Genomic DNA, 24,607 nt, shown 5'->3' with positions numbered 1-24,607 from the left:
ACATACACGTTTCACATAGACATGACGCTAACACACAGACAGCACACACACGTTTCACATAGACATGACGCTAACACACAGACAGACAGCACACACACGTTTCACATAGACATGACGCTAACACACAGACACAGACAGCACACACACGTTTCACATAGACATGACGCTAACACACAGACAGCACACACACGTTTCACATAGACATGACGCTAACACACAGACAGCACATACACGTTTCACATAGACATGACGCTAACACACAGACAGCACACACACGTTTCACATAGACATGACGCTAACACACAGACAGCACATACACGTTTCACATAGACATGACGCTAACACACAGACAGCACACACACGTTTCACATAGACATGACGCTAACACACAGACAGACAGCACACACACGTTTCACATAGACATGACGCTAACACACAGACAGCACACACACGTTTCACATAGACATGACGCTAACACACAGACACATACAGCACATACACGTTTCACATAGACATGACGCTAACACACAGACACAGACAGCACATACACGTTTCACATAGACATGACGCTAACACACAGACAGCACATACACGTTTCACATAGACATGACGCTAACACACAGACACAGACAGCACATACACGTTTCACATAGACATGACGCTAACACACAGACACAGACAGCACATACATGTTTCACATAGACATGACGCTAACACAGACAGCACACACACGTTTCACATAGACATGACGCTAACACACAGACAGCACATACACGTTTCACATAGACATGAAGCTAACACACAGACAGCACACACACGTTTCACATAGACATGACGCTAACACACAGACACAGACAGCACACACACGTTTCACATAGACATGACGCTAACACACAGACAGCACATACACGTTTCACATAGACATGACGCTAACACACAGACACAGACAGCACATACACGTTTCACATAGACATGACGCTAACACACAGACACAGACAGCACATACACGTTTCACATAGACATGACGCTAACACACAGACAGCACACACACGTTTCACATAGACATGACGCTAACACACAGACAGCACACACACGTTTCACATAGACATGACGCTAACACACAGACAGCACATACACGTTTCACATAGACATGACGCTAACACACAGACAGCACACACACGTTTCACATAGACATGACGCTAACACACAGACAGCACACACACGTTTCACATAGACATGACGCTAACACACAGACACAGACAGCACACACACGTTTCACATAGACATGACGCTAACACACAGACACAGACAGCACATACACGTTTCACATAGACATGACGCTAACACACAGACACAGACAGCACACACACGTTTCACATAGACATGACGCTAACACACAGACAGCACATACACGTTTCACATAGACATGACGCTAACACACAGACACAGACAGCACATACACGTTTCACATAGACATGACGCTAACACACAGACACAGACAGCACATACACGTTTCACATAGACATGACGCTAACACACAGACAGCACACACACGTTTCACATAGACATGACGCTAACACACAGACAGCACATACACGTTTCACATAGACATGACGCTAACACACAGACAGCACACACACGTTTCACATAGACATGACGCTAACACACAGACAGCACACACACGTTTCACATAGACATGACGCTAACACACAGACACAGACAGCACACACACGTTTCACATAGACATGACGCTAACACACAGACACAGACAGCACATACACGTTTCACATAGACATGACGCTAACACACAGACAGCACATACACGTTTCACATAGACATGACACTAACACACAGACAGCACATACACGTTTCACATAGACATGACGCTAACACACAGACACAGACAGCACACACACGTTTCACATAGACATGACGCTAACACACAGACACAGACAGCACACACACGTTTCACATAGACATGACGCTAACACACAAACAGCACACACATGTTTCACATAGACATGACGCTAACACACAGACACAGACAGCACACACACGTTTCACATAGACATGCCGCTAACACACAGACAGCACACACACGTTTCACATAGACATGACGCTAACACACAGACAGCACACACACGTTTCACATAGACATGACGCTAACACACAGACACAGACAGCACACACACGTTTCACATAGACATGCCGTTAACACACAGACAGCACACACACGTTTCACATAGACATGACGCTAACACACAGACAGCACACACACGTTTCACATAGACATGACGCTAACACACAGACAGCACACACACGTTTCACATAGACATGCCGCTAACACACAGACAGCACACACACGTTTCACATAGACATGACGCTAACACACAGACAGCACACACACGTTTCACATAGACATGACGCTAACACACAAACAGCACACACATGTTTCACATAGACATGACGCTAACACACAGACAGCACACACACGTTTCACATAGACATGCCGCTAACACACAGACAGCACACACATGTTTCACATAGACATGACGCTAACACACAGACAGCACACACACGTTTCACATAGACATGCCGCTAACACACAGACAGCACACACATGTTTCACATAGACATGACGCTAACACACAGACAGCACACACACGTTTCACATAGACATGACGCTAACACACAGACACAGACACAGACAGCACACACACGTTTCACATAGACATGACGCTAACACACAGACAGCACACACACGTTTCACATAGACATGACGCTAACACACAGACAGCACACACACGTTTCACATAGACATGACGCTAACACACAGACAGCACACACACGTTTCACATAGACATGACGCTAACACACAGACAGCACACACACGTTTCACATAGACATGACGCTAACACACAGACAGCACACACACGTTTCACATAGACATGACGCTAACACACAGACAGCACCACAGCATTAAAAAGCACCTAGAAGTGTGGCAAAGGAGGGTGATGGCGACATGGAAGAGAGAGGCAGAATAATAGAGTAGAAATAACCTGGTGGAGAATGTCAAACCGTTTAGTCTCACTACTCACTCTCTCGACCCCATCTCCATCTACCCTCTCCACCCCCCCCCCCCCACCACAGGTCTTGTTCGTCTTCTCCGTCCATTGTCCAATCAAGTGCAGGTCTCCACTGTGTACTGTAGGTCAATATCAGTGGTCATATCGCTGGATGACTTTTAAAATGTTGACGTGTGCATCGCAATCTGTGATCGATTGATTGTTCATCACCTATATCTATCTAAGATATAAACCCATATCTGTAGGCTGAAGCAAGACATAGAGCAGCAATACATTAGCATAATGTATAGTGACCTATGTGTGGCCCAGAGCCCGAGGCAGAGTTGCAGGTTCCTGCCTAGTGACAACATGAGGCCTTGTGGGAAGTGTCACTGTATAAAGTGAAGTGTTCAGGCAGCCACGGGGAGGAGGGGTTGGGTTGTGTTGGTGTGTCATAGAATGTCAAGGGTACAGCTGTGATGACAATCCACTACTAGGGCATTAATGAGTCCAAAACTAGCTGGTTGAGTAAAGGTTGGTAGAGTAAAAGGTCGGTAGATTAAAAGGTCGGTAGATTAAAAGGTCGGTAGAGTAAAAGGTCGGTAGAGTAAAAGGTCGGTTGAGTAAAAGGTCGGTAGAGTAAAGGTTGGAAGAGTAAAGGTTGGAAGAGTAAAGGTTGGTTGAGTAAAGGTTGGTTGAGTAAAGGTTGGTTGAGTAAAGGTTGGTTGAGTAAAGGTTGGTTGAGTAAAGGTTGGTTGAGTAAGGGTATAAAAAAAGTGTATAAAATAATGGCAAATGATGATCTCAACAGATAAAATGCAAAAATACATTAGACCAATTTTACATGGAAACTTGGGCACCTATCAATGTCTAGGAAATCTCTCTCTGTATTATTTGTAATTCAGAGTCATTCTTCTGTTATGTTATGTTATCTTATCATTCTTAGCAGGCCAGTGTAGAATCGGAAACATAGGCTGTTTTTACAAAGGCAGTCCAATTCTGATATTTTTATTGGGAAAAGGAGCTGATCTGATTGGTCAAATGACCAATTAGTGAAAAAAAAAACGATTAGAATTGAGCTGGCTGTGTAAAGGCAGCCATACAGCCATAGATACCATCTTTCCACAGGATCCAGTCAGAGAGGGAGGCTAGTACCAGTCTAGTCTCTGCTCCTCTCTCTGTTGACTAATGGTTGACTGGGTCGTCACTCTGCTGTCAAAACAGCCAGCGCAGCGCTGTGCTCGCTAACACCAAAGCCATGGCTATGCTAAAGCTGTGGCTATGCTAAAGCTATGGCGAATGCAAAAAACATGGCTATGCTAAAGCTATGGCTAATGCAAAAGCCATGGCTATGCTAAAGATATGGCTAGGACCAAAGCCATGGCTATGCTAAAGCTATGGCTAACACCAAAGCCATGGCTATGCTAAAGCTATGGCGAATGCAAAAAACATGGCTATGCTAAAGCTATGGCTAATGCAAAAGCCATGGCTATGCTAAAGATATGGCTAGGACCAAAGCCATGGCTATGCTAAAGCTATGGCTAACACCAAAGCCATGGCTATGCTAAAGCTATGGCTAATGCAAAAGCCATGTCCAATACTACAGCTATGGCTAATGCGTTATAAACAGCTTATGCATTATAACAGAGTTTGTCAAAACAACATGTGTTCATGAATGAATAAATGATTGTAAGCAACCTTCTTTTAGTGCTGTGAAGTTTTTTTGAGTAATTGTTTTCTTCTTTTTGTACTGACCTACAACACTACAACCGCCACGACTTCCGCCGAAGTCGGTCCCTCTCCTTGTTTGGGCGGCGTTCGGCGGTTGACGTCATGGCCTTCTAGCCATCACGGATCCACTTTTCATTTTCCATTTGTTTGGTCTTTGTCTCACACACCTGGTTTCAATCCCCCAATGACTTGCTCATTATTTAACCCTCTGTTCCCCCAATGTTTATTTGTATGTAATATGTTCTGTTATGTGTGCATGCTTTCATTGTATTTTTGTCTATTTTGAGTAAAATACGTTTATTTACGCATATCTGCTGTCCTGCGCCTGACTCCTCTACACCAGCAACACACAGACTCATTAGAACAACAGTTTGCTAAACATCAAATGAAATAAATGCATATGTATAAGGCACGATTTATACTTTTGAATTGATTCAGTTGTGATGGTTAACATTTTTTTATAAACATATTTCGGAAAGTTAATGAAATACAAGAATATTCCCTTCGGGATAAAAAGGACACACAGCCTAAGTACAAATGACAATAGCCATTTGGTAAAGCCTAATGGTTAACCAACTAGAATAGTTCATAACCACCATGTCTTTCTTCGAAGCGGTCCGTTCCACTGTTGACGTGTAACACGTCTGAGGGTTTCCTGCTAAAGCTGCTGGAGCAAGACTTGCCTACTGCTGACCCTCTTCCAACTTGGTCCTCTGTCTCATTTCTTGGCTCAGCTTATTCCCTCTCTCTATGTTTATGTTTCTCTCTCTATCTGCCAGACGAGATGTCCACATTCCAGCACCAAATGGAGCCTCCTGCTGCTCTGTGTTATGAAACATGGGGAGCATGCCCTGATCATGCCGCAGATTAACTATGAATAATTGGCAGGGCGAAATAAGATGCGCACCTTCGACGCTACATGCCGCGTCTCACGGTGGGGCTAACGGAATGACAGCGCCTCAGTCAACAACAGTCTCAAAAAGTCAACCGTGCACAAGTTGAACTTGTACGTTTATGTTGAAGATGTTTGGTTTCAGTCCTGTCAACCTTTTACCGTGACAGTTGACCAAAGGCATTAGTGATGACATAATAACAATTAAGTCAGTCAGCTAGACAGACAGACAGACAGACAGACAGACAGACAGGCAGGCAGGCAGGCAGGCAGACAGACAGACAGACAGACAGACAGACAGACAGACAGACAGACAGACAGACAGACAGACAGAGGGCCTAATCTCTCCCAGACAGACAGACAGACAGACAGACAGACAGACAGACAGACAGACAGACAGACAGACAGAGGGCCTAATCTCTCCCAGACAGACAGACGGACAGACAGACAGACAGACAGACAGAATACTTTATCGATCCTTTGGGAGGAAATAGGGGCAGGGATTGCAACGGAGCACGTGAGGTGAGGTGAACCAGAGTGAGACAGACAGAGAGACAGACAGGTCTCTCCCTACAGGTGAGTAAAGGACATGACATGCTTGTCAACAGAGAGGACAGGGTCATCCATGAGGGCTCTTGGGATACAGCTCGTTAGCTGAGAGACCCACAAGAACCCATGAGATGTGATTGTGAACGATAGAAATAAAGAAGAAATGAAAGGAGGAGATAGTGAGGAAGAGGTAGAGAGAGAGAGAGAGAGAGAGAGACAGAGAGAGAGAGAGAGAGAGAGAGAGAGAGAGAGAGAGAGAGAGAGAAATCAAGTGTAGGCTACTGTACATGGCTTTTGGAGGGAATCCCCCTCCTCTCATCACCCCTTGACATTCCAAGTGCCCTGCACTTGTCTCTTCTCTCCTCCCTACCCCTGGTCCCTGCCCTGGGTGATAGTGTGGCGTCTGCACTTCAGTCCCTCTATAGATTAACCCCGGCTTTTGTCAGAGGGACAAAGAGAGGCTCCTCCCCGCTGCTGAGCTGGGGCTTTCAGTGTGGCCCTTTGCCAGGGGAGGCTTTAAAAGAGTGGGGGCGCGTGAGTCCTCTCACTCTCATTCCGGGACAGCCAAGGGCATCAAAGCAAGGTGAGTCTCTCTGCCCCACCCAGAGAACCGTAGCACCAGCCTGATCATCCACCCAGCCAGGCAGGCAGGAAGACAGAGCAGGGCAGAGTGCCTAGGGTAGGGTAGCAGGCCCCATAATGACTCGGTCTGCCCACCACCACTTCACACCACAGCCAGGCAGGCCCAGGGGCATAACTCTGGGCCCTGGGAACAAGGACCAGGGGCCAACAAGGGATGGAGAGAGAACAATCGGAAGAAAAAAGGGGGGAAATAGAGAGAAAAATCTAAAAATAGTGGCAGAAAAAAAAAGACCTAAAGGGGAATATCCTAGATGTGGCCCCTGGTCTGTTGGACTTTCCTCATTCCAGTACAGGGTCTGTAAATAGCTGCTGACGCTTTCAATCCAGCATCACACAATGGTCCTGCTATTCAGGCCAGTCACTCCACAGCGCCTGCTTTGGGCCTCGCTGGGACACTATCCTCACAGGCCTTTCAGCCCTGAACAACACATAGCTAAACCAAGCCTTTTAGCCCTGAACAACACATAGCTAAACCAAGCCTTTTAGCCCTGAACAACACATAGCTAAACCAAGCCTTTTAGCCCTGCATACAGAGCTAAACCAAGCCTTTTAGCCCTGAACAACACATAGCTAAACCAAGCCTTTTAGCCCTGCATACAGAGCTAAACCAGCCTTTTCACATTCTAGAACATTCGAGCTGTACGGGCCTTTCAGTACATAAAAGCAGGTTACATAAAAGCAGGTTATGGGGCGTAGAATAGCATTGATGCGGTGGTACAATATGAATAGTTTATGACACAGGGAGGGAGTCCTACTGTACTAACCCGCCACTGGACTCTATTATAGGGGATGAAGCACAATGCTGCTCCATTTTCTCCCTCCACCAGCTACTTTGCTCTGTTATATATATATTTATATATATATATTTGACCTGAAAATTTGTTTGATGGTCAGTATTTTTGATATGGGCAAACTTTGTTGCCGAACTTTGTTGCGTGTCTAGGGCAGTGTGTGTGTTTAAATGAGAAGAAAGAGTGTGTGTGTGTGTGTATAATGCGAGTATGAATGGGAGGGAAAGAAACGTTCAGCGGTCTAATTAGCATCCCGAGTTGCACATTGTCCAAATGTCACATTCTGCTCGTTGTAAAAAGTACTATTGTTTATAACAGCCCTGCTATCTGTCCTCTCTCATTCCAGACAACAAGATGACTCACCATTGCACCAAGTTCTCCGGCCACTGGAAGGTATGTAAAGACTGGCTTACTGAGTGTGCATCATATCAAAGGCCTGCCATGGACATGTTTCAAATACATCCGTCGGTGACCGAAAAGCATTGCAGTGGAATTCTTACCTCCACCTCTCCAACCGTGGCAGATCAGTGATTACCTCAAGGAAGGAAGCAGGGACAGAAGGACGATTTTTGTCAAGTATTTGAGCTCAGTCTGTGGGGTCCAGGAAAACTCTTTAAACCGGAGAGATGCGGGAGAAACAGGTGTCTGGGATCAATGTGACAACCTGAGCTCAGGAACAAACCGTTTGTCACAGGGGCCTGTTTGGTCAACAGCAGGGTCGGGTCAAGGCACACTCTTTCTGATCCCGCGGAACACATTACACCCTGCACGGAGTTAGACGAATCACAGACCATATTAACTCTAAAGAGCTGGAGAGACACTTCCGGCTGCACACCACAGGCGGCTGGCGGCACCTTAATTGGGGAGGACGGGCTAACAGTCACGTCTGGAACGGAATGAATGGAACTTGTCGGACGCGACAAGCCCACGGTTTCCACCTGTTTGATACCATTCCATTCATTCCATTCCAGACATTATTATGAGCCGTCCTCCCCTACAGCAGCCTGTCCAGGTAAATAGATCGGATACAGTATGTAACTCATGTCTCTCTCTCTCAGATCATTGTCTTCGACGAGGAGTGCTTCCAGGGTCGTCGGCACGAGTTCACCTCCGAGTGCTGCAATGTGATGGAGTTCGGGTTCGAGACTGTGCGCTCCCTCAGGGTGGAGAGTGGAGCGTGAGTCCTTACACACAAATCCCCACTTAAAAATCCCCAACCCGCAGAAACACTCAAAGCAGACCTTCCACTCGCTGGTTTCAGTCTTTAGAACTATTGCTCAGAGAAGCTGATGGGAAAATGAGAGATCTCAATGTGATGTCTTACTTTTCCCCCTTTCTCCCTCTCGCTCCTATAGTTGGGTTGGCTATGAGCATGCGTCCTACCAGGGCCAGCAGTTTGTGCTGGAGAGAGGAGAGTACCCCCAGTGCGATGCCTTCGGAGGAAGCAATGCCTACCACATCGAGAGAATGACCTCCTTCAGGCCCATTGCCTGCGCTGTGAGTAACTAAACTACCGCTCTCTATCTACCCCTATCTGCTTCTATCACGACCTATTCCACACTCTTCCTCTTGACTGACAACCCCCCCCCCCTCCCTCCCCCTACGTCTTCTCCCCTCCAGAACCACAGGGAGTGTCGTATGACCATTTATGAGCGTGAGAACTTCCTTGGTCGTAAGGGCGAGCTGAGCGACGACTACCCCTCCCTCCAGGCCATGGGCTGGTGCAACAACGAGGTCGGCTCCCTCAGGGTCCAGTCCGGAGCGTGAGTAGCCGGGCCCTTACCACAGTCAACCTCTCTCTCCCTCTACTTCACTCACTTTCTCTCTCTCTCTTTCATCCTCTCTCCAATCTAATTGTTTGACTACTCCCTTAGCCTCATAGTATCCATTATCGCCAACTGACTCTGAAATCTCTTTCTGTCTCTCTACCTACCAGTTTCGTGTGCTACCAGTACCCCGGATACCGTGGCTACCAGTACATCATGGAGTGTGACCGTCATTGTGGCGAGTACAAGCACTTCAGGGAGTTCGGCTCCCACTCCCAGACCCCTCAGATCCAGTCCATCCGTCGCATTCAGCAGTAGCCTCTCACCGTTACCCCAAGCTTAACCCCACTGTTACCCAATGCTGAATAAACTGTCTTTATAAAACCTCACTGACCTACCGTCCATGCTTGTGCCTCTCTGAATATAGCTAAAGGCAAACAAACAAATCAACAGCCACATGGCTATTGAGACATTTTAGGCTGGAGCGCTTCTGAAAACATAACATTTACTGGCCAGCAGGTGGCGCTACGTCTCCATGACAGTAATCAAACGCAACAACAACAAAAATATCAATCTATTGACAAAATATAATAATAAAATATTGCTTGGTTAAATCAAATATAACAGTGTGATGACGTACATTGTTAAATAGAATTATGAGACAAAGTGGCCTTTGAAGACAGGCTATGATAAGGGTCAGGTGGGTTGGAGGAAGCTCGGCTGACTCCCATACCATTTGGGATGGGCATTGGAGCCCAATTTTGCAGTGCTTTCATCAGATGTTTGCTTCCCATTTGTAAAATACTTGTCCAAAAATAAATCACTGTTGTATAGGTTGTAAAGCCCAACAAAATGCGTCAGCAATTAGTATTTTATTAACAGTGCAGCACATTATTTAAGGCCTACTGGACAATTCTTATGCCTACTGAATTTTAGGAAAATCAAACGTCCCAAATAAATATGCGTGTATATATGCTTCAAAATCTGATTAAACAGGTCTCCAACATACGCCTACAATAAAGTGGTTTGGAGATACACAAATGGGTTGTCTAATGATTCAGGGAATGGTCCGTTGGATTGATCCGGCTCGTTATCTCCCAGATGTGTCAGCCATCTAATATTCATGTTTTAGTCATTTAAAACAAGATGCCCATACTGAGTGCTCAGTGCCTACCGCCCTCTTTTGAATACTGTTACAAATAATGCCTTTTCTTTTTTAGTTAAACAGACTAGTGCTCATTTTAAATAATGGTATTTATTTTTAATAAACTCGTAACAGGGCATTTATAATCACGTAGTTCCCCGTCCATGAGCGATCCGGCTCCATGACATGTTTTCCGGGCTTCTCGGTCGCAGCGTGAGGAAGTGGGGCTTTCGCAGTAGCTGAGCTCGCTCGTTTCTGAGAACACAGAATACACTGGGTGGGGGGGAGACACAAACCCACCACACAGCTGCACACGGGAGACGCAGCCAACGGTCTCTACTCGGACTCACCAGGGATAACAGGAAGAATTTCTGTGCCTCTGAGGAACGCAAACAAACAGGATATCAGACGTTCTCATTCGGCTTCGGATTCTGCCGAATGCACCGATCTCAACGGATCTCGTACCGGATCCATTCGGGCTACTGTAGCAAGAGGAACGTGTCTCGCGCAACGAGGAGGAAAAGAAACGTATGGTCACAACACTTGACCGAGGAAGACACTGACAGGCAGCTGATATTGGAAGACGAAATGACATGCACTTAGGTTGTTAGCTTATCTCCCATTGCCCGTTGGTTTAACTAGCAAGTTGTTTGGTCGCCCGGGAAAAGACTCAACTTCCAGTGGCGAGAGACCGCGGACGGCGCACCGAGCTAACGTCAGCTAGCCAATTTCCTCCTTCCAACGCCCCCTCCCCCCATCATAACAGCTAGCTAGCCACTGGTGTCTCCGTGCCAGAGCCCACGACACTGGGCGAAAGCAATGATTATGGCAAATGGTGTGCGGTTTGGTCCGTCTTTTTTTTTTAAACGAGGTGCGTTTGCCCGAGGATTGGGATTCGTTAGCCGAGATCGTTAACTGCACGAGTGGGTTTCGCGTCGGCGCGACCAAAGCGGCTGTTAGCTAGCTACCTGCGCTAGCCGAGTCAGTATATTATCTAACGTTAGCGGGTTAGTTGAAATTGAACTGGCTCACAGCACGGGGTTAGCTACTTGCTAAGCGGCTGTAATCGACTCGCTACCGAAGTAGCGACGTTTTGCACAGCGGTTTGGTCGTAGACAACCCTGTCTCCCTAGATTCTACATTTAACTAACGTGAACTGGCTGATTTGTTTAAATAACGTGGCATGATTTGTTTAAATATTGCATATATAGTTACCGTAGCGCCAATAACATATAGTTGTTTTCTTGTTAGCTAGAGGGGTTTTTAGTCGGATATCTAGCTGATTGTTTTTTTGCACGCTGGCCTGGATATTCAGCTAGCAACCTGCATCTATATGGCGACGTGTTCTGCGACAAATGTCCTCCTGATGAAGAACGTTGTTCCGAGTCTTCGTTTTGGTGAATACATGTGAACCTACCTTATACGGCATCTGGACTATTCATTCGTGGTCCGATTTGTTGTTGTTGTGTGATACATGCGAAGCTGGCTTCCTCTTGTTGTTTTAGCTCTCTCCTTTTTGTCATCATTTTCACGGGATGTCTTCGTCGGATGCCATTTCGATAGATTTTATGCAGCATCTTCGTAGACGCTTAATGTTTTGTTTTATGTTAAAAGCATAGGCGACAAGGCGCCGTTAGGAAGCTTGAAAGCATCGCACATACCGCAAGGTTGACATGATTTTTTTAGCTTGCCAAGAAGATAAAAAAACCCATCATCCAGGATCAGTGGGCTTTGACAGTTATTAGCTAACTAGCTGGCTTGAAAGCATCGCACATACCGCAAGGTTGACATGATTTTTTTAGCTTGCCAAGAAGATAAAAAAACCCATCATCCAGGATCAGTGGGCTTTGACAGTTATTAGCTAACTAGCTGGCTTGCTAGTTAGCCAAATCTAGCAGGTGGCCCATCTAAATAAGTGAAGCGCTCTGAATGTGGTGGGGGGAGGAAGAAACGAAAATCTCATCAATCTTGTCTGCCGTTATTTTGAACTGCTTATGTTCGGAGTCCATGAAACCGCAACACACGTTTTGCACATAACGGACCTTATTGATGGGAAGACAACACGCACCCAGATGAGTGAACTCTCAATAAACGAGTCATCTATTGAGCTATCAATCTCCTCTACATTTTTTTTGTGCGTGTTTGTTTTTCTGTCACAATGGTTGAGTTTTGAGAGACCGTGTTTGCCAGACCTAGAGGAAGAAAACGACACGCTCCATTCGGATGGTCGCCCCTGTCATCCGCATAGCTGTCTGGGTCGCCCTGGTTGGATCTAGCTGGATTCAGTGGACATTCGCTTCGTCTTTTCCTTAAATAAAAAATAAAAAAACGTTCCCACGGCAGGTGTGGTGTCCACCCAAGGTTGAAGATGGCGGACCTCGAAGCAGTTCTCGCCGATGTCAGCTATTTGATGGCGATGGAGAAGAGCAAATCTACTCCAGCGGCCCGGGCGAGCAAGAAAATCATACTGCCTGAACCCAGGTACATAATTGCTCCTCCGCCTTATATTGTGCCTCGGTCAGTCAGTGTTTACCAGTCAAATTGGTGTGCGTCTGTCTGTGTAGGGAGATAAACCCAACCTAATTCAAATGTGTCAAGTCAGTTGCAGTAGCTCGCTAAAGGAAACAATTCGTCAGCTGTCTCTGGCTTCAGGGTCCCTACCATCTGAGGCCCCAGCCCTCAAATCCACTTTTAGTTCAATTAGCATCTGACATAATGCCATCCTAGAATTATATCGTTTTAATGATGCTTATTAACGATGGGTTCTGAAGACCAGACCAAGAGTCATCTATCAATGCGGGTAGATTTTGTCGTTGTCTGGTAAAATGTCCATTCTTACCAGCTGCATTGCATTTGGGAGCAGTTTATTTTATCCAAAGCTGAGGTAAAAATAAATGATATATATATTTATTTATTTATTTGAGTGTGTCAGCTCTGGAAGAGAGAATCTGAATGCTAAAGTGCTGAAAGCGGGTTGGGGTGTACACTAATTCTGTGATTTGTACAGTCTTTTCTGTGATTCATCTTGATTCAAATTATATTTCAGACATTTAAGTGGCCGGTAAAATTGCGGCCGCTGCGGCTGGTGGACCAAAAAGTAGATTTTTACCACCCTGCTAACACCACCATCTGTTGGCAGAAGCTATTTATTTATTTGTTTGTTGCTTTGAATATAAATAGTATGCAGTTCATCTGCTACATCAATCTGTTAGGCCTATCTGTTTATGGTGGAATGATGTGGTGAAAGATTAGAAGAGCTCAATCGATGGAGGGAGCAGGAGGGTCTTCTACATCCCCCCCCCCCCCCCCCCCTAGCCTGATTAATCAGGGAATAGCTCAATACCACGAAGGTCAATGTGTCAAAAATAAACAACAAAATACTTTTATTTTGGAATGTATTTAATTAAAGTACATGTATTTTGTATTTAAGGATACATTTGCAAGTAGCCGGGCCGAACAGCGACAGCATCTTAGTGAAGCTCACAGAAACCTTTTCTTGCTACGACTGATATGTTGACGTTTGTCTACCTTAGTTGAGCAAGGCCACGGATAATGGCGTCTGCAAGAAAGAGACGTTTCTATGTGAAAATGATCCCGCCAAGACGAACAGCAGACCGTTTCATGTTTTATTACTTCTACGATATTTGATATACACTGTCCAATGGAATGCGCACTTGCAGGTTCCTTCCCGACAATGTAACACCAATAAGAAACCATTAAAGATAACAATACGAAACGGGTAAATGGCTGACTGGGTGTTATTATTGGCCTTGTTTCGGGGCAGAGCTCATTAGAATTATACTCAGCATGCTTTGCAATTGTACATGTTTACATATCCGTTTTATATTTAGTTCACGTTAGCATACACTTTTATCACACCGTAGTGCAATCAGGCTTCATATACCAATGCAGGGTGAAAGGGTGTGACAAAATATGGCGTGCAAAAACTAAATACATGTGAAACCATAAATTACAGCTCCTTGAAAGTGTCTTGTTGCAAAATACATTGGTGTGTACTTCAGCCCAGTGTAAGAGAAATGAGTAAATACTCCAGAGTGATTGGGGGGGGGTAGCCTAGTGGCTAGAGCATTGGACCAGAAACCAAAAGGTTGGTGGATCAAATCCCCGAGCTGACAAGCAAAATCTGTCATTCTGCCCCTGAACAAGGCATTTAACCCACTGTTCCTAGGCCGTTATTGTAAATAAGAATTTGTTCTTAACTGACTTGCCCAGTTAAAAAAAATATGTGTGTTTACCTGTCTGAAACAAATGTCTTCAAAATCATGTAAATGCACCGTACAAGCTAGAGTGTTGAATAAAATGTCATCTAAACGTACTCTTCTGGTTTTCTGAGCAGTTTTACCCAACTTTTTGAGGGGCAGGTATATGGATATGTTCGACACCAAGGTAAAGTTAGTTTTACACTTGATATATTTGTTTTTCTCCCGTCAATAGCTATTCAACCAAGGGTGACGTGACAATGAAAATGTTCAATTCCAAATCAGGAGGATGGAGAACAATCCACACGGACGCTTAGTTTACTTTAGATTTCTTGGAAATGAGGAGAAAGAAATGTCACACAGAAAGGTGTCAAGTTGTTCCTCATCTTCCCCTGATTCAGAATATACCATTTTCATTGTCATTGCATGCTTGATTCAATAGCTATTGATGAGATAAAAAATGTATATCCAATATTAAACTAATTTTACCTTGTTGACGAACAGAATCATATACCTACTGGCTCTCTAAAAAGTCGGGAAAACGATGCTTTCCTGTGGTTATTTTGTCTCCAGAACAGCTGAAGGACAAACCGCACAGACAATCGGTAGAGTAAGCTTTTAAAGCAGCAATATGTCACTTTCTTGGGGCGACCTGACCAAATTCACATAGAAATGTGAGTTATAGATATGTCACTCGTTAAAAGCAAGTCTAAGAAGCTGTAGATCTGTACTATGTGCATTATTTCTATGCCTCCTATTCTTATGGTTTTTTTTTCTGTTGCTTCTTTCAGTTTCATGCACCAGCTTCAAACAGCTGAAAATATAGTTTTGGAAAATATATTTCTCAGCGGTTTAGATGGTACAATGATTCTCTACACTATACTTGCTTGTTTTGTCACATAAAGTGAAATTAGGCAAACTATTAGGATTTTAGCAACCAGGAAATGGCAAAGCGATTTCTGCGTAGTGCATCTTTTTAAATGTAATTTTATTCAACATTCTGGCATGTAAGCAACATTTACACTATTTTGCAGGGATTAGTTTCAGGCTGTGTGTAACAATTACTTGTGTATTACAGCCTGATTTGATCCGACTACATCCATTCGTTCACATCTGTGTATCTCTCCCCTTCAATTGCCTGACTCTGCCCACTCAATCACTGGTGTTTTAAGAGAACTATTTATCAACACACAGGTTTTGAATAACAAATGCAGGCTTACAGGCAGGCAGCTCCCATTGGGATGTTGTAGGCAAATGCGAGGCGATGGAAATGTTGCGTTTTGGAGTGTGTGGTGTTTGCGAGGCCATTGATGCCGCCATAGCAACACATTCTGTCAGCTATTATTGTTGGCGCTAACTGCTGTGCAGCCCAGACAAAGATGTTATCTCCCGTTAGGTGTATAGTAGTGTGGAAAGGTCCTGTTGTCTGTGACCTTTAGATACGATTCATGCTAAACTGTTTGCTATAAGCACTTTGGGTATGACCCTGGCCGTGACCCACTCCCCGAGGGTGTCGGAGGGAGAGTTGGGATATCGCATGCGCAGTAGTACACACTTGTGGAACAGGGTTATTATGAGCTCTCACCAAGTTATGATATTTGAGAAAAATACAAATAAAATGCCTTACTATAACAGAAAACCAATTTGACCTTTTCAGATTTGGCTACACCTTCCTCTGCCAAACCCACACACACCAGGTTAGCTTATTAGCTGTACATTTAAATTCTAGTCAGGGTTTGCGTGTCTCGTCTGTTACAGTACGAAGTCAAGACAACACGGGGAAGGATGATCTGGTGGAGGGTTTGGTGGCCGTGTCTTTTTGTTTGGTGAGGAGTGGACATCGGTGGCATTCTCAACGTCAGTTTCTCAGGGTGTTTATGGCAAATGTGAATGGAAGAGCTAAAAGAGGATGGACAAGCTGAACGTGGGATACAATGTTAAGAAGTGTCTGTAGCTTAGGCTCATGGCTGTAACGGCTTGGCTTAAAATCCCTTACCAAGCTTAAGCCTCAAAGCTTCAGAAGCACAGCGTGTTATGCTGTCTCCGTCTATTGCGTGATGGACTTTTCGCGGTTGTAATATGTAGTGTGGTGGCGAGCCACGAACATAGATCCAATGTCTTCCTCAAAGTTGTTTCTAATAATGTGATACGTTTGCATTAATCCGAGTGAGCCTTGCCGATGTGCTGAACGTTTTGCCAAATGGCAGGTAGCCTGTTGTTCATCAACTAGCTTAGAGACTTTAAGTATAGAGTTGACATGATTCACTATTCTACCTGACACAGGTCATTTCTATTCTACCAAATACCGTCTCTATATGTGAGCTTTCTGTAACGTTGCAGATATAACTGTCATGAAAAGAGCTTTAGACCTATTGCCTTTTCTACAAGTTGGAGATGGGCTAGATGTCTGTCCATTATATATTTCTATCTGAAGGGTTTGCGACCCTGGGGTGAATTCATTAGACGGATTCCGTTGCAAAATGTTTTCTGTTTTGCGGAAACATCTTGCAACAGACACCATTTACTCTGGGAACCAATAAGAGGCAAGCGGAACGAAAACGGGGAGGTCTGTTTACTTCCATTTTGGTTCTTTAAACAGTCAATTGTTTCCGTTGCGAGGCTCGAACACACCCCTGGTGTTTTGTGCAGCAGCGCCCTACTGCCTGATGGGAGCTGTAGTGCAGACAGACCTCCTCACCACTGACTGACGGGAGCTGTAGTGCAGACAGACCTCCTCACCACTGACTGACGGGAGCTGTAGTGCAGACAGACCTCCTCACCACTGACTGACGGGAGCTGTAGTGCAGACAGACCTCCTCACCACTGACTGACGGGGGCTGTAGTGCAGACAGACCTCCTCACCACTGACTGACGGGAGCTGTAGTGCAGACAGACCTCCTCACCACTGACTGACGGGAGCTGTAGTGCAGACAGACCTCCTCACCACTGACTGACGGGGCTGTAGTGCAGACAGACCTCCTCACCACTGACTGACGGGAGCTGTAGTGCAGACAGACCTCCTCACCACTGACTGACGGGAGCTGTAGTGCAGACAGACCTCCTCACCACTGACTGACGGGAGCTGCAGTGCAGATGGGGCTGTGTAAGTGAAGTGCTGAAAAATTAATTATTTAGAAGCCCACTGCACATGCATTTATCAGAAAGTCTCCTAAAGTGAGACTTTGTCCTCGTGCTTCTTGGGTATTCACGTCGTTTTGTTCACACGCTAGGTTGCTGTTCAGCGTCCGTTGGAGTGCGCTGCAAGTGCTAGCGAGTAGACGTCACTGGTAGCACAGAAGTCTCCTGCCTGGAAAGGGAGACTCAAATATTCAAGGGGGTACATTGTACTTGATTGAGCATGGAACACCCCAGAAACCTATTATTCTTGAACCTTCGGTCATTTATTATGATTAAAACACTAGGGCTGGGAATTGCCACGATACAATATTATCATGATACTTCGGTGGCGATGCGATATGTTTTAACGATTCTCACGATTCTATATGCCTTTGCACTGATGTCCCAAACACATTTCTCGCCGTGCGTCTGCTGCAGAAGGGACGAGAGAGCCACGAGAACACGCGTCTCAGTCATGGATGGGGAAGATCCTGAGAACAAATTGGCTCTAGAGATGGAGAACAAAGCCATGAAGGAAGCGTGTTGCTGCAGGCCCAGCAAACTACTGCAAAACATAATATCCCTAACATCCCTTTTTTTTTGTGTGAAATTCAATACGTGATGCGTTTTGTCACATCTATTGATGAAATCAAATCACGAACCGGGCCAAAGTTGGCCTACAAATGGATGCTATTGTGCTGACAGAAACCCCACTGTGTGTGTGTTCAGGGCAGGCTGGACTGACGATGGCCATTTGGCAAAAGCCCCTTGTTCATTTGTTGTTTGCTATAAATGTTGTCAATGAACAGGTCCAGACTACAACCTCGACCAAATTTAGACTGTTGTTCTTTACTTTTCTACACTGGTCTCATATTGAAACCAGAGTCTTTTCCACTGTGGGCGGTGCAGGCTTTTGATCCAGCAGAGCAGTAACGCACCGGATTAATATGTCATCAGTCTTCAACCACGGCTTTGATTAGTAGAATCGGGTGCTTAGCTGTTCAGATAAAAAGACCTTCTGGCACTGAGAAACGATTAGCTAGCTAATTCTGTGAGTGTCGGTGTTTACAATTTAGCGAGGCAACTTCTCCGAAAGTGCCTATGTGTGTTCTATCCAGTCATAGTCAGGCTTCTGTGACTTCCTCATCCTCTCACAGTCCCAGCTCTGTCAGGCTCCGAGCTAGTTAACGAGCTGCGTTGTGAAAGTGAAACGGAGTAGGCCTGCTGTTCGCCCCCCCGTGGAGAGCAAGTTTCCTGCCCCAACATTGAAGGTCCTGTTTACTTCTGAAGGGATCGGTATTCAGATGGTTTGACTCCTCCTTTGTCCCCCGTAGCGTCGATCCCACTATACGCGTCAGGAGAAGTGTGCGGGTGTCAATCTTGACTGGAAAGATTGCCTCATCTAATAAGCTTTGGAAGAGGTTGCTCTTCAGAGGCCAATCTCTGTGAATTTTGCCTATTGCTCTCTAGGCAGGTGTGTGGGTGTGTGTTGTATCTGTGTGCATTGAGCTTAGGTGTAGATGGGAATTGTATTGCTAATCATCAGTTAGGTATTTGTTTACAGGGAATAAGAGATAAGATGCTATTCTTCTGTAATAAAAGAACATGTGATAGTGGGGTTTACTTTAACTCCGGCTGAAGTAGTAAGCTATACATGGCCTGCTCTTTATGATTTACACTACATCTGTCTCTCTCGCCGTCGCTCTGTCTGTCTCTCTCGCCGTCGCTCTGTCTGTCTCTCTCGCCGTCGCTCTGTCTGTCTCTCTCGCCGTCGCTCTGTCTGTCTCTCTCGCCGTCGCTCTGTCTGTCTCTCTCGCCGTCGCTCTGTCTGTCTCTCTCGCCGTCGCTCTGTCTGTCTCTCTCGCCGTCGCTCTGTCTGTCTCTCTCGCCGTCGCTCTGTCTGTCTCTCTCGCCGTCGCTCTGTCTCTCTCTCGCCGTCGCTCTGTCTCTCTCTCGCCGTCGCTCTGTCTGTCTCTCTCGCCGTCGCTCTGTCTGTCTCTCTCGCCGTCGCTCTGTCTGTCTCTCTCGCCGTCGCTCTGTCTGTCTCTCTCGCCGTCGCTCTGTCTGTCTCTCTCGCCGTCGCTCTGTCTGTCTCTCTCGCGCTGTCGCTCTCTCTCTCGCTGTCGCTCTCTCTCGCTGTCGCGCTCTCTCTCTCGCCGTCGCTCTGTCTGTCTCTCTCGCCGTCGCTCTGTCTGTCTCTCTCGCTGTCGCTCTCTCTCGCTGTCGCGCTGTCTCTCGCTGTCGCGCTGTCTCTCTCTCGCTGTCGCGCTGTCTCTCTCTCGCTGTCGCGCTGTCTCTCTCTCGCTGTCGCGCTGTCTCTCTCTCGCTGTCGCGCTGTCTCTCTCTCGCTGTCGCGCTGTCTCTCTCTCGCTGTCGCGCTGTCTCTCTCGCGCTGTCGCGCTGTCTCTCTCGCGCTGTCGCGCTGTCTCTCTCGCGCTGTCGCGCTGTCTCTCTCGCGCTGTCGCTCTGTCTCTCGCGCTGTTGCTCTGTCTCTCGCGCTGTCGCTCTGTAGCTCTCGCTGTCTCTCGCTGTCGCTCTGTCTGTTTCTGTCGCTCTGTCTGTCTCTCTCTCGCCGTCGCTCTGTCTGTCTCTCTCTCGCCGTCGCTCTGTCTGTCTCTCTCTCGCCGTCGCTCTGTCTGTCTCTCTCTCGCCGTCGCTCTGTCTGTCTCTCTCTCGCCGTCGCTCTTGTCTGTCTCTCTCTCGCCGTCGCTCTGTCTGTCTCTCTCTCGCCGTCGCTCTGTCTGTCTCTCTCTCGCCGTCGCTCTGTCTGTCTCTCTCTCGCCGTCGCTCTGTCTGTCTCTCTCTCGCCGTCGCTCTGTCTGTCTCTCTCTCGCCGTCGCTCTCTGTCTCTCTCTCGCCGTCGCTCTGTCTGTCTCTCTCTCGCCGTCGCTCTGTCTGTCTCTCTCTCGCCGTCGCTCTGTCTGTCTCTCTCGCTGTCGCTCTGTCTCTCGCTGTTGCGCTGTCTCTCGCGCTGTCGCTCTGTCTCTTTCGCGCTGTCGCTCTGTCTCTTTCGCGCTGTCGCTCTCTCTCTCGCTGTCGCTCTGTCTCTCTCTTGCTGTCGCTCTCTCTCTCGCTGTCGCTCTGTCTCTCTCGCTGTCGCTCTGTCTCTGTCGCTCTGTCTCTCTCTCGCTGTCGCTCTGTCTCTCTCTTGCTGTCGCTCTCTCTCTGTCTGTCTCTCTCTCCGTCTGTCTTTCTCTCTGTCTCAGTGTGTGTACTAAAGCCAGGATTACCATACAGCACAGCGGGAATTAATACAGCAGATTGAGAGAAAGCACTAATACCATCGGGCCAGGGTCAGCAACATCGCTACTGTAGTGGGCTGTGACATAGGCTAGTCCCTCCAAACATAAGCGGCTCAAGTGGACATAGTGACTGTTTTAGCCTACAGTGCCACCCGCCACCGTCCCAGAAACACTCACTAGATCTGACCTGTCTGATCCCTGGACGGCTTTATGGAAATGATTTGTTTTTAATTTGATAAGGATTTAAAAGATTATCACTGGGATAATGTGTGTGCTCTCCTAGAATTGGCTATGATGACAATCCGACTAGAGGGAGTTACCGAGAGGGAGATGTAGAGGGGGAAAGAGGCAGCATGCTGAGAGCCAGCATTGATGTGAGAAAGGCAGTTCTGAAACCGTGAGGCAAGTAAATAGAGCCGTTTGTATTTTGAGCTTGCTCTGTGTGTGTGTGTATGTGTGTGTGTGTGTGTGTGGATTTGTTTGTTTCAGCTCTGTGTGTGTGTGTGCGCGCACGCTTGGGGCTGTGCGTATATGTCGTCTTAAGAGTTGTTTGTGTGTTTCTCGAGGTGTGTATTTAGGGTAGTGTGTGTGTGTGACGTTGTAGAGAGCGGAGTGCTGCTACATTCTCCAGGCTTCGCCTGCTGGGCAGGGGTGGGATGTTGACGGCAGCACTGGAAGCGATAGAGAGGAGTCCAGGATAGAAAGGGGGGGGGGGGGGATCAGGGAGAGACGAGAGATGGTGTGTTGTGTCAACTGGAAGGATAAGGAAGGATGGCTGGGGGGGGGGGTAGTTGCAGGAGGCAGATTCAAATGGGGGCTGTGGAGAGTGTGAAGCTTCCTCTCCTCGTCTCCTCTCCATCTCTTAATGATCTGGAGTATACAAGTCCTATCCGTTTCAATCCTTGACGGGAATTATTCAACTATTAAGTAAGTGGAGTCGGTGGATTGTTATTGGCTACTGTAGCAGAGAGTGGATTCTGACTGGCCAGTGTGTTGTCTTTAAAAAAAAAAGAAAGCCTTTTTCAATGTTAGCTTTATTTAACCAGGCAAGTCAGTTAAGATCAAATTCTTCTTTACAATGACGGCCTACACCGGCCAATCCCGGACGACGCTGGCCCAGTTGTCCGCCGCCCTATGGGGACTCCAGATCACGGCCCGGTTGTGAGACAGCCTGGAATACAGCCTCTCCGTGGCTCCAGAAACGGCCGCTCCTCCCTACGGCCGAGGCGCTTCATGCATCTGAAATGGGTGGATTGTTACGGTATCGGAGCAGCTCCGCCTTTTTTCACCTGATTTGGCTGCTCAGGAATTGGCTCCAAGTTGCTTATTTACCCATTCAGATGTATCCAAGTCATGTCCACCAGGGATTCGCTGGCTTGTTGTTTCTGCAGCAGTCAGGCATGCCTATGACTCACCCCTGGGCCCCCAGTGAATGAGGAAGAGTCTACTTCCTGTATCCTGGTTCCTGTGGCTCAGTTAGACAGAGCAGAGGAGAGCTATTACTGACACTGGACTGGGTACAGTTTGGCCCTCCGTAGGCAGATCCAGGACCAGCGCTGTTACGGCTGCTACTATTTGTTTAATTCCTACCCTGGTTTCACTCTGGGTTTATTGGTGCCGTACTGGCATCAGCCGCCGGGTTATAAACTGGTAGTTAGCGTCTTCGCGCGGCTCAGACACTTTTACTACAGGTTAGTTAGCATTGGTGCTAGCATCAACCAGTATGTCTCTCCTGCTCTCTCGCCTACCCTCGCCTACCCTCCCTCTCTCTCTCTCTCGCCTACCCTCCCTCTCTCTCTCGCGCCCCCTCCCTCTCTCTCTCGCGCCCGTGCCACTGGCTCACTGGCAGTAATAGACACAACTAAGATCTCTCCCTCTCTCAGGCAAGGTGTCGGTCTGGCCAATGTGCTGCCATGTGGAACGTGCTCTACTCTCCTGCAGCTGTGTGTGTGGTAACTTTCCTCTCTCCTGTGTGTGGTAACTTTCCTCTCTCCTGTGTGTGGTAACTTTCCTCTCTCCTGTGTGTGGTAACTTTCCTCTCTCCTGTGTGTGTGGGGTAACTTTCCTCTCTCCTGTGTGTGTGTGGTAATTTCCTCTCTCCTGTGTGTGGGGTAACTTTCCTCTCTCCTGTGTGTGTGTGGTAACTTTCCTCTCTCCTGTGTGTGTGTGGTAACTTTCCTCTCTCCTGTGTGTGTGTGGTAACTTTCCTCTCTCCTGTGTGTGTGTGTGGTAACTTTCCTCTCTCCTGTGTGTGTGTGTGGTAACTTTCCTCTCTCCTGTGTGTGTGTGTGGTAACTTTCCTCTCTCCTGTGTGTGTGTGTGGTAACTTTCCTCTCTCCTGTGTGTGTGTGTGTAACTTTCCTCTCTCCTGTGTGTGTGTGTGGTAACTTTCCTCTCTCCTGTGTGTGTGTGTGGTAACTTTCCTCTCTCCTGTGTGTGTGTGTGGTAACTTTCCTCTCTCCTGTGTGTGTGTGTGGTAACTTTCCTCTCTCCTGTGTGTGTGTGTGGTAACTTTCCTCTCTCCTGTGTGTGTGTGGTAACTTTCCTCTCTCCTGTGTGTGTGTGTGGTAACTTTCCTTTCTCCTGTGTGTGTGTGTGGTAACTTTCCTCTCTCCTGTGTGTGTGCTAATGGGCCCGTGGAGGGGGGCGCTAATTGATGAATTCTCCCCTGCCCTCCTCTCATTAACACCCTCTCTGAGGGCAAGCTGCTCCGGTCCTCCGTCTGCCTGCTCCTCACCATCCTGTCAGGGGACCGACGGGGACAGGTGGCAGGAAGGGAGAGGCCCAAACCAGGGCAGGGATGAAGGTGGAGGGGAGATGAAAGGATGAAAGGACAGGAGAGATGAGAGAGGAGAGGGCAGGGAGGAAGAGGTTGCAGAGTGGGGAGGGGAGTCCAGTGCTCAGTGATTTGTGTCTATGTGCATTTCCCTTTTTTTGAAGTAGGCTCTGGTTTTCAAACATTGTGGAGCTCATTGTAGCCTTGTGTCCCATAGGGGATGAAGAGGGGTAATTAAGTATGTTTCTAACATTTTATTCTCCTCTCGCTCTCTCTCTCTCAGTATTCGCAGTGTGATGCAGAAGTACCTGGAGGAGAGAGATGAGCTGACGTTCGACAAAATCTTCAACCAGAAGATTGGTGAGTAGCCTCGGTGTGATAATGGACGCTTGTCCTTTTCCCTACATGGACAACCACGAGAATCATAGCACCACGTCACACACACACACACACACACACACACACACACACACAGCACAAGGAATGTATGCTGGGAGCTGTTGACTTGGGATAGGTTTGTGCTTTGTGTGTGTGGACGCTAGGATGACACCCCCCCCCCCCCCGACCAACAGACACTACCGAGGATCCCCGTGGTAACTGAACGGGGATCCTCGCCGTGGCCGACCCAAAGCACCGGGGCGTCGAAACCCACTTTTCAGTTTGCAATCGGTG

General features: G+C 47.1%; 2 protein-coding genes across 2 annotated transcripts in view; both read left to right on the top strand.

Annotated features, from left to right (window-relative positions):
- Positions 1-8,024: 8,024 nt before the first annotated feature.
- LOC135543940 (beta-crystallin A4-like) lies at positions 8,025-9,754 on the top strand. Its single transcript, XM_064971261.1, has 5 exons — positions 8,025-8,063; positions 8,729-8,847; positions 9,026-9,167; positions 9,291-9,433; positions 9,607-9,754. The coding sequence occupies exons 1-5, from the start codon at positions 8,025-8,027 to the stop codon at positions 9,752-9,754; spliced, it is 591 nt and encodes a 196-aa protein (XP_064827333.1).
- Positions 9,755-12,342: 2,588 nt separating this feature from the next.
- The window catches only part of LOC135544586 (G protein-coupled receptor kinase 3-like), a 66,653-nt gene continuing 54,388 nt past the window's right edge, over positions 12,343-24,607 (top strand). The window contains exons 1-2 of the mRNA XM_064972315.1: positions 12,343-13,061; positions 24,219-24,295. Of these exons, the coding sequence (XP_064828387.1) occupies positions 12,949-13,061; positions 24,219-24,295 (190 nt within the window). The 5' untranslated portion in view covers positions 12,343-12,948. The remainder of the gene's footprint in view (positions 13,062-24,218; positions 24,296-24,607) is intronic.

Source organism: Oncorhynchus masou, chromosome 8 (assembly GCF_036934945.1).
Source record: "Oncorhynchus masou masou isolate Uvic2021 chromosome 8, UVic_Omas_1.1, whole genome shotgun sequence".
NCBI lineage: Eukaryota > Metazoa > Chordata > Actinopteri > Salmoniformes > Salmonidae > Oncorhynchus > Oncorhynchus masou.
The sequence above is the reverse complement of the archived record's forward strand: the minus strand, read 5'-3'. Positions and strand labels throughout refer to the sequence as shown.

Coding starts and splice junctions, on each gene's coding strand:
- LOC135543940 (XM_064971261.1), top strand. CDS start 8,025: ATGACTCACCATTGCACCAAGTTCTCCGGCCACTGGAAG. Junction 8,848..9,025: donor CTCAGGGTGGAGAGTGGAGC/GTGAGTCCTTAC, acceptor TCGCTCCTATAG/TTGGGTTGGCTATGAGCATG. Junction 9,434..9,606: donor CTCAGGGTCCAGTCCGGAGC/GTGAGTAGCCGG, acceptor TCTACCTACCAG/TTTCGTGTGCTACCAGTACC.